Raw genomic sequence first — 11,155 nt, forward strand, 5'->3', positions numbered from 1 at the left:
TTATGCTCACCCCTCCCGAACTGACGCATGAAGCCTTTGCAACGTTAATATTACTTGCGAGTCAAGCTCATTCTAGCTGGCTGACTGCGCGCTTTCGCACTAAATCAAGCTTGTGCTGTGTTTGCGCGAGTTTTTCTTATGTTTCGCCTACTATTCGCTCCTCTTACACGACTGAACTACTTGTTCACATCTTGCTCCTCTGAATTCTGTAAAAGAAAGAGGAGAAAATATCGTAGAAGGCCCTAATATCGCTGTGACGAGTTCGGTACCACTGTTCGCACCGTATACGCATGCGCATATTCTGTCTCATTCCGTACACCATTAAATGTGGAACAAATGTGGAACAGTCGATGATACTTGCCAGGAAAGCTTCGTGGCTGACAGCACGTTGCGTTTCATTGACGTTTAGCACGTACGCACATGTTCGTGTGCCAGCGCAACTATCAAAAGTTCGTGAGAGTCCGCCGAAAGCTTTCATCGAAGGATCACGTGCACATGACAAAGATAAAACAAAGGTCTGCTCAATTCATAGAAAGGACATGTTTCCTTTTTCCTTTTTTCTAACAAAAAAATGACCGCTGCCTTCCGTCGTTCAATAAAAATGCAGCAGAAACGCTCAAGACGACGTAAAAAAAAATGTCATTTTCCGTGAAATTATGCGACAGTAATGTGAAGCACGTTGTCTGAGTCCATTTTTAATGTCTGGGTTTTTTTTAATTTAAATCTAAGCACATAGGTGTTCCTGTGTAAATTTTTTTTCACGTTAAAAAATGGCACTCGCCAACTCTTTTTCAAGAAGAGTTTAAGTAGCGAAGTGTCACTCTTCACTTGATGGAATCGCCTCTCTTCAGTAGTAACATGGCCAGATTAACATCACTAAAGCTCATCGCATAGTTGATGGACTATATGCAGTGCCGTAGTTATACACTTAATAGTAAGCTGCAAGTGCGTGGCCTGGAGCGTCGTCTTTATTTACAACAAAGTACCCAAACGCTGCATTCACTCACCATTTAACAGTCCTCATGTTTGGAACGATGCCAAGTGCATTTTTACGACGTGCTTGAAGCAGAAAGCGACACCCACACTGAAATAATTGTGCTGAATGAAGGATATACAACGACAATGCACATCCATTTGGAAAGTTGCAATCGCTGATCGCATTGCAGCGCATTACCATCCGAGCAAGATGAAATATTTTCATACTTCGTTTCAGTCATACGCACAATGAGTTAAGCTCGCGCTAGCATATTCGAACAAACCGCCGTTTGCGAATGTGCACAATAAACTACTCTTCCGTGCAAACACGACGTGGCTGACAGACGACGCAGGGAGCAATCTGCACTTCGCCCCTTCGGCCTGTTGCCGCCAGGGGGTGACTCTGCGCGATCTCGCGGCCAGATCTGGGAAGGAAATGTTTCGAGAGATTTCTCGCGTTGGGAGCCTCGCTCACGCGCTGACAGTATGCGATGTCAACATGAGAAGGGGAACTTAGAATAACCTCTATTTAGGGGTAATTTTTGAAAGTGTGTCCCCCACATGAATATATACGTTGATATCTTCTATCATGGTATGATCAGCTGCATTACACCGCCTTGATGCAGGTGTGCCGCGAGGCTGCCCGGCGTGCGTCAGCGGCCAATGGCGGCACGCCCGGTCGACCGAAGCTCATCCGTCGCTTCTCGGCGCCCGATGGCCTGGGATCAACCTCGGTGGTGATGTCCAATGCGCGTCGGGCGCTCCCGCGGAGGGCCTCCGAGAAGTGCATGCTCCTGCGGACGGGCAGCAGCAGCCTGACAGTAGCGGGCAGCGGTGGTGGCGCGGGCGCCGCCATGCTCTGCACGGCGATGCCTTCGTCGGCACCGTCGTCCCGACGCTCCCTGCTGATGCTCGAACCCGCGACCAAGCCGAGCAGCCGAGCATCCGTGTTTCCTCTGATACTGGAGCACGGCCTGAGCGAAGAGGACGAACGCGGACCGCCCGGTGGGTGCCTGCGGACCGACGACGAAGACGACGACATGTCGCGGTCCAGGTCGCCGCCATCCAGGACGACGCCCGACTCTACAGACACGAGGTCAGTGTGGGCGATGGCGAGGACCGTGCGCCTCATGCACGGAGTGAGACGCGTCGGAAGGAACTGGAGCGCCCGCTTGCCTATTTTTGCATTCAACACTTTGAAAACTGTACACGAGGTCAGCGTGGTTTGATCCTGACATGATCAGCTCCTAGGCCGTCATGTGTTTTGTAAAGTTTTCAATTGTAAATACCACATATATTGTGCATTTAAATACACAATTATAACACATAAAAGAAGATAATTGAGCTTGGACTAGCATACCCAGCAAGCATACCTTTCTTACTGTGGCCATGATGTTCTCTGGTATGTATAAAAATCACGAGTGAATAATTATAGTGAATGATTGTTACCGTCATAACTAATTTATTGCTTGTGTCTGTAATTTCTGTCCTCAGTTGTTAACACCTGGTAATTTTTCATTCTTAATAATAATTCAATTGTAGGGTCAGCACATGAAATTCACTCTGCATTCTATGCGATAACTGCATGTTGCTGGATCGTCGCAGTCAGCAGAAGTCGGCAGTCCATGTACTGAATATCATACGGGTAAACACTACAATAGTGGCGTATATACTTCAGCTATCTGTGCTCGCAGCACGCCCGCTGTCTTCCCATTCCTACTTTCCTTGCATGGCTTACTACTGGCATTGGTATCCTCTGAATCGCCCATGCCAAGATACCTTTCTGCCAGTGGGTTGCGTGCACCACCTATCAGAGGGGACATCGTACTGCTGGCGCTTCGCCATCTCTTTACATCTGCGCAAGTCGTCCAAACAATGTTGCCATTCATATATATTTTTACGCGTTTTATAGCGTCCAATTAACTTTCGGGCAAAGCTTTGATATCTGTAAACTGAAACTTTTCACAGAAAATGTTCCATTAATTAACATAACAGGTTGGCGTGCAGCTCATTTTCGACAACCTCATCCCATTAAAATATGAATAGAGGAAAAAAAAACACCGCCCATGCAATCCATACAGCCGGTTAACTAGCCATGCTAGAACTTGCAGCCCCAGACGGTAGCAAACGTCGCAGCCGAAGCCAAAGCGTCGCTCGAGAAACTTTCGCCAAAGCGGGCGTGAGCTCCGCCGAACGCGTTCCCGCCATATAGGGTGGTTTTGGGACGTTAAATCCCACATATCAATCAATCAACGTATTGAGCGCAGCGCACAACGGACAGCGGATCGATTCGGATTATATACATATAACGCCGAGTGCTTGCGTCGGTACACGCGGAAACGATATGTTGTGCAAGAATGCACAGCAACTAACACGTGCCCGGCAAACCATGTCTTCTATATCAGAAACAGGGGCAAAACTCGTCAGAATATTGTGCTCGCTGGACTTTGATGCGTCGGTATTCCCGCGGTCCGCTTTCTGTCTTGAACGCGTAGTGCCTGCTATTCTTCCTAGTATCGGTGTGCAGATCGTAAAGTTATCTATTGCGCTATTCACATGCCTGCATTCCCATACGCAACGGTCATTTATCGTAGCGACATTCAGAACATAATACATGTAGTGTCTGCAGACGTTTTTTACCCACTGCCAATGTTTGCAGTGTAACATAAATGTAACATTTTTGGCGTGGCTAGGAGCCATTTCTTACGTTTAGAAATAAAGAACATAAGCGCTGTTAGTGCTTAAGAACCTCTGCATGTGCGAAGAGAATAAGCAACGCTTCAGATATGGCAGGTATGCTGTTGGTTGCTTTCATGCATCTGCGGAAGATGCCACGAATGACATATAAAAGTTCAAAAAATAAGTTTCCTTTTAAATCGAGGCAAACTGAAAGGTTATACACATAAACATTACCATCGAGTCATGAGGCGTTGTTAGTTTAGGTGGCGTTGACTTGAAGCGCATTCGCTGAGGGCTCGAAGGCGATCGCTTTAACGAGAGTCCTTAGCGATCAGGGGCCTATGAAAAGTATTTTGAGATGAAATTTTGCGCTAGTACCATCTAAAAGACGTCACTTGAGCTTCCGTGTGATACTCAAACTGTATACCCCTAGGCTGCTTGCAAGTGTGCTCGAAAAACATGTACTCGACGTATATGATCTCACTGTAGTTATAAAACTAAACTACAGCAAATGAGGGATAGAATCTCGTACGACACGTACTTTTCAACGCACTCCACCCGTACATCAGAGCAAATGAATATGCCGATGATATAGATCACGTGCTCGCCGGAAGGCTGTGGTGTCTCCCTTAAAGGAATTATAATTCCAACCCACTTCCGTGACCATGTTTTATAACACCCTTAAGTTGCTACGGGCCTGTGAACCTTCTTTGTGTAGCAGTCTTTTTTTATGGGTGTTCCAACCTTGTTCAGCCTGGGCTGCAGTGTTACGAAAGCTGTTATTCACGCTTCTTTTAAAAAAATTACAACAATTTTTCTAGTGCGCTTCTGAAATATGCGATATTCCGAAAATTTTGGAATCTTTACTATATATCGCGAACATTTACACCATTGCACAAAAATCAAAACTTGATCACAAGCGGGGATACAAGCACAAGCGCGCAGGCTTGTCCATGTAATCAGGTCTTTTTTTTTTTCGCCCAGACTTTTAATTTCAAGCATGTCGAACCCCACTACGCCAAGAACTCGTTTTACTGGAGTATATTTACTCGATTATTTCTCTACGGAACAGTCATTACATTCAGGTCCCGAAGGATGTAGTTTTAGTTGTGCAATTCATTGGCTCCTCTGCCACAACACGTGAAAACTACAATGAATTGCCAGCAACAAGCGTTGAGCCAGTCAGGATTTATTTGCATTTTCTCATTCTTGTACGTCAACCTACAGTCATTACATTCGGATCATGATGAACGTAGTTTTAGTTGTGGAATCATATGAACCATCTTTCTGTGATACGAATAAGATTCGCTGTCCAGTTATTTTTCGCCGATATTTTTAAGACTGAAATTTAAAACCGCCAGGTTTTTAATCTTAAGATTTTATTATTGGATGTATGGAACAGTGGGCAGTAGACTACGACGAAGTGCGCTGTCACGTGACTGTCAATAACTGTGAGTGTCAGTGAGAGAATAAACATTTATTACAGTCAATAACGGCTTACGTCCTAGTGTCAGCCGTCAGTGTCGCAAGGCAACGCATCTTTCACGAGGCGCTCTGTGGTGCAAGGCTATGAAGTGATAAAAAACCTCTGATTCTTTCACTTGTTGCGCAAAATCGGTCACAATGATCGAAGCTTTCGCTTTCTGGCTCCATCAAAGTTCTTTTGGGACCCCCATTTTTTGTTTCTTTCTAGAATTCATGCTATTGCGTACTCACATTGTTACTCTGGGGAGCGTGTGACAGGTGACCTGCTTCCACAGCAGGTCAACTATTTTAGCCCAAACCTTATGTTTTTTTTTTGCAGCAGCTGCTGCTTTCTGTATTCATTGGCTGATCACCGAGTTTTCTACTTTTCTGATAAAGGCTGCGCTGTGAAGATAACATCACTCACCCAGTAGTCAATGAAGCGAATTTGTGTGCGTGTGCTCTCTCTTCTCTCTCTGCATCTTTCAAACTCCCCCCGTTCCTTTCGCCAGTGTTGAGCGGGCGTACCGTTAACATCCCTGCATTTTCTTTCCCTGCTGCTCTTTCCTTCCTTTTCACGACCGGTTCTCTAAGGGCACTCTGACTTCTTACATGGTATGCGTTCACGTTGAAAATTGTGTAGCACCGGAGACGCCCCGCACGTGACCCAGAAGCATAAAGAATAATACGAACCATGATTCTTTGATACGATTAACATGAGCTGTATAGCCATTTTTCGTCTATATTTTTAATACTAAAACTTAAAACAGCCCAGTTTTAATTTTAAGATTTTAATATTGCATGTATGCAACAGCGGGCAGTATTGGGTTAAAAACTATAGATTAAGTGTGACTAGAATTTTTTTCAATCGCATGATTTTTATTCAGCCAGGCAAATCATTGTCAGATAGGTTTATCCTTAAACATTTGCTTGAAAACAGCAATACAGGGTAAGATGACAGAACTCCTTGAGCGGAGAAGAATGGTGATTTGGGCTAGTTGGCTTGAATTCATAGTAATAAGGGCTGCAGCGCGAGCACGAATGTGCTAGAAGAAACAGACAAAGTCGAGGTACAGACAAAGTCCTTGAGCGGAATCTCTATTAACGCTCTTCTGTCGTGCACATCATGAAAACCTCCGTAATTGGCGTCACAAAAGAGACGTGGAAGACAGGTCAATTTTATCACTAAGACGTAACGTTTCACCAATATTGTCCCAGTTTATGCACCCCCTCTTTGCACGCGCTTCTTTGTGAAGGTTTTACCTGTACTAGCCTTACTGCACCTAAAAAAGCAACAGCACACACCAGGTAGTCTTTAGAACTGAAACAGCGCACTCGAAACGCTTACTTTGGCAGACTAGATGTTGAAAGAAAGAGCAGAATATGCCGCGTAGGCTGTGTTTGTTTTGATTGCGCTCACTTTATCGTATTGCAGATCACAGTCACGCACGAGAGAGTTCTGTTACGCAGCGTTTCACGAGACAACAGAGATTGAGATCTAGAGGCCATCGGGAACCCGCACTCCTCTAATCCTCCTCTGAGATCTGAGATAAAAAGCATGAATAGATCTCCATGTTCCGGTATCATCTAACAGATAAACATTCAAAATATTCAATCAGAAACACGAAAACTAGCTTGTGCACCTCCGTAGTTTGTTCGTAAGATCCTTATCTTTGGAGGAACTTTCCATCGAGCATGAATGGTTTTATGACTGAACGAAACGCCTGATGGGAATACGGGCATGTGCAATAAACACTGTGTGTCTACGCCTTTTTATTTCTTACAGTATAAAAGTGTGTACTCTGTTGCAGCGGCCTATTTATATCTGTTTTTATTGAACTGCACTTTTTTGTTAGCATTGTCTATTTTGTACGAATTATGTCATCGGCATTATTTCGTTTCATACTGTGTTGTTATTGTTCTGTTGGACTTTTTGAATTTGTATTCCTTTCACTGGCTTACATAGACTATTGTTTAGATTTTATTGTCATTTTCTTGTGTAGAAACACAAATGGCTTCCATTTCTACCATTTTGAAATACTTGTTTGTTTGTACCTATGGTCTTATATTTTATAAAAATCAAATTGCGCCCAACCACACTGCCCTATGCAAATCAAAAGGGTGAAAACACAACTCTGGCCTAATCCAGTTAAAAATATGGGCAGGTGTTATTGGTTCGATTTTTTTCAAATATCTGCACTCTTGCGAAAATCAAGACAACATTCGAGGCACAATAATCACTAAATATTCATGTCATCGTTGGGAAGTGTGACATTTCTCTATATCGTAGGTTAGAGACCCTGCAGTGTACAGTCACGCGCGATATGAATTTTATCGCGCGAGCTTGGACCTGTCTAACGTCCCAGAAGCCTAGCCACACGTTTCTGAACATTGAAAATGAAGGTTGCACATTTTTCTCTTTGTCGTTGGCTATTACATGCTACAACGATTGCCTCTACTACGAACTCTGTACCCATTTTGCATTATTTTGAATCTGATATTGATTGTGATAAAGTACATTATTTGTGGCTCTTATCTCCGCTAGCGAATACAAAGTTTGCTTAGAAATGTGTTAAGTCCAGTGTTTGGCACTCCTTCGAATAAACAGCTGCCTCAGGTGGAAGTGATCAGAGCTAACGGATCAGCATAAAAGTGAGTGAAGCTTGCGTGATGCCACCCTGCCCTAGAAAGAGTATTCTGGGATGTAGCGCAGCTGTTCTAGTCGATGTTCGTGTAACAGTCTTCAAATCGCACTCGACTGTACTATGCTTAAAATCAGTAGGTCAAAAACCTTATAAAATGACCTGAAGAGCTTAATGCAGCAGGGTGTCCTCGAGGGACATCCTGGCAGCCGCTACTGTAGGCGACGACCGAGTCTGCGTGGGAACCTTTTCCACGGGTGCCATTTGCGCATGCGCACCGCAAACGCTTGACTGGCGCCACTCCAAAACATTTTTGGTGGCTCGAGGCCTCCGGAACCTGTCGGTGCACCATCTCAGATCAATGGGCGCAAAGGAACGCCCAAACTACCACGCTGTAGCGTTGACCAGAAAGCCACAAAATTTGCTTTTGGCTCTCGCGGCTAAGGGCACTGTACCTCTTGCGAAAAAGGTCAATTCTTGGGCCCTCTTGATTGCCTTTAGTTGGTGTTGGAGCTTGCGGCTCCTGAGTACCTCTTACCAGTCGGACTCACTGGTGAGAAGTTTCTGATGTAACGCGGTACATTGCCAGAGCTTATGTGCGTGTCAACAATACTCTTCTGTGCGGTCTGGGTTTGGAGATTAATGTTCGAGTTCTAACGGTTGAGTCGCGTCTGTGATTGGTATCGTCTCTTTTGTAGCACGAGAAAGGCTACCTCTTGCACGCGTTCAAGCTTTGTTTGGGGTAAAGGGTTGTGACGTCTGCACTTTCGGTAGTCAGAGGTGCTTTCGCTGAAGGTGAGTAAAGGATCATTAAACTGTACGTCTGCACCCAGATCTTTCATACCTGATTGATTGTCGTGGTGGGTCAGTTCTCGCGCTCGATCATGAGCCGTTGAGATCATGAGCCGTTCGTTGAGGTTCACCTACAGCAACTACATGGTTAAATTATTTTTTGTGTGATTGCGCAAGCGGTTTGCTATTTTTTTCTCAAATTTCTGCGCAATTGTATCTGCGCAGCTGTGCATCTCGTCTCAGGAAAGTGAGTATCTCCTATTCGGAGAAGTCTAGTTGATCGTGAGACTCTCTGCAGTCACGAACTTCATTCGCCTTAGGTTGCGCCTTAACCATTTTGATGAAGCGTGAAGCAACCAGCCCAAGATTTTTTTAAGTAAGTTGTACTCATGCCTACTTGTTGTATTCGTGTTTATTGTCAATATGGTGGCATATATCTAATATTTTTACGAAGAACATATGTTTGCATTTTTCCTAATCTTGAGGAGGAATATGACGTAAGCATTTAATCAAATTTACTGTTTTTGTTATTCAGCTTAATCATGGCATCACATCTCTTGTTTGCGAATGGATGTTGCCATCACCAACCTGAGTACAAAAGATGTCCTTTGTGTTGTTCCGGGGGTATTGCACATAGATGCTGCAATAAAGATGTTCAGTGATGCTTTGTTTCTTAACCAAGTGTTCATTCACTGAGAATGACTAAACAACTACTCACTGTGCATTGATGTTATTGATGTAGTGTGGATTGAAAGTGCTAGTCGATTAGTTCTTTTACTCACCTTAGCCCTTGCATGTTAGTGCGTAACAAGGTGCGGGTTCGAACTAGTTGGTAATCCTTGATCAACTACTTCTTGCGACAAATTTCTGAGAGAGCGTCCATGTCTCATTCGTCTGTTCTCAAAGACAATTTGCGCAAGAAGTAGTTTAATTTTACTGCGACCGCAGAACCGAGTACATGAGAGACGAACGGACGAATGATGGCAAAAAAGACCTTCGTACGTCTTTCCTTTATCCTGTCACGTGATTGTACGAAGTGTTCTATATAGCGCTAAATCGAGCATAGTGATATCAGCAAGACACCACACTTAACGCAGAAGCCCCAACTGTTCATAACACTGTCCCTGCTGGTTTCCTAGAGAAACAGAACAAAAACGTGTGAAGACGCGGTATCCATTGAGCGCAGCCGGTAAGAACTCGAACAATCGAACTCGAGTAAAGGTGCAAGCAGGGGCTGCGCCATTACTAACAGGATTACTGCAGGCCGGTGGGAAGAGCCAACAGCGAGAGATTGAGCAAATGTCCGCGAAGCGATAGAGCGAAATGATCATTGAGGTTTCAGCGTATTGTTTTTCTTTTGCTTCGTCACGTTGTCATTACCTGTATAGGCAGAAAACACACACCGCAGCACGGGTGCGTTATTATCTGGAAATGAAGCCGATGGACGATCATTCCGGAGAATGGGAAAAGAATTCCGAAGTATACTACATCAGCGATGAACACAAATCATTTTGTTGCTGCTTTTTTGCGGGTGTAGGACTATTCTGGGCTGTCGCCCGCCGGCCTTACGTACTGATAGGTGACAGCGGTGAGAAGGATTCTATTGCGCCTATCGGGCAGTGCATCGTCTTGCCGACAGCGCGTGATGAGATCGGAATGAGGGAAAGAAGCGCCACTGGTGTGAGAGCGCTCGTGGCTGGAGTGCGAGTTCTGACAGATGGACAGCGGGAGCGGGAGGAGGCGGCGTTGGAGTAGCAAAACAGGTTACGGCGTCGATCTGGGGATTGAGAATGTGGCTCGGAAACATCCCCGAGCTGTTTGCTCTTTCTTCTTCTTTTGTTACTGCGATAGCATATATATGGGCACACTCGGCTGGATTTTGCCGCCGGCGTGGGAGTCGGCGTCTATGTCATGCACCTTATATGTATACGTATCAATATATATGAAAATGCAAGAAAAAAATCCTGAAAAAAAAAACACCCTGGCGCGCGGAATCGGCCGTGGGACTTCTGCGTCGTGAAAGCGAGGCGTTAACCACTGAGCCACCCCGGAGCGCATCCTTCACTGCTCAAACGGCAAGCTACTTATATCTGCCACTTACCGCTGCTCACGAGTATCTGGGGGGGGGGGGGGGGATTGTGTTCTTAGCATTACCAGCAGGATGGCGCAAAGAGCACGCGTCGCCACATCGCGCAGCCGCGCCTGCTCTAACCTCCTACGCGTATATTGTCCGGCGAGGAGGGGAAAGTCGTACGCCTTGGCTGGCCTCGGGCTTTACTTGGAACAATTCTGCTGTAGTTATCGGGCGCACAAAGGCCACTGCAATCATTGCAGTCTACGTTCGAGAAAAGCATGCGCTTTTCAGACTCAGCGAAGTAACAAATCAGACGCTTATTCGTGTGCATTGGTACCTGTTAGTACGTTTTGTGCGTCATTTGTGCCTGATGAACGCGGGGCACGTTTCGATCTGCTTTCAATTCTGCGCGTGACCTTTCAATTCGTTGCTATCATGTTCATTGCTTTGCTTTTCCGGCAAAACTGTGACTTTTTAACTTCGGTTTCGCATTGGTTTCCTCGCAGTAATCTCGTTTATTCCCGGTTTC

The 11,155-nt window shown here is 45.2% G+C and overlaps 1 protein-coding gene across 1 annotated transcript in view; it reads left to right on the forward strand.

Annotated features, from left to right (window-relative positions):
* The window catches only part of LOC119169533 (uncharacterized), a 114,208-nt gene extending 104,979 nt beyond the window's left edge, over positions 1 to 9,229 (forward strand). The window contains exon 3 of the mRNA XM_037420605.2: positions 1,602 to 9,229. Coding sequence (XP_037276502.2) covers positions 1,602 to 2,204 — 603 coding nt within the window. The 3' untranslated portion in view covers positions 2,205 to 9,229. The remainder of the gene's footprint in view (positions 1 to 1,601) is intronic.
* Positions 9,230 to 11,155: the final 1,926 nt, after the last annotated feature.

The sequence above is a fragment of the Rhipicephalus microplus genome, chromosome 3 (genome assembly GCF_043290135.1).
Source record: "Rhipicephalus microplus isolate Deutch F79 chromosome 3, USDA_Rmic, whole genome shotgun sequence".
In the NCBI taxonomy this organism is placed as follows: Eukaryota; Metazoa; Arthropoda; class Arachnida; order Ixodida; family Ixodidae; genus Rhipicephalus; species Rhipicephalus microplus.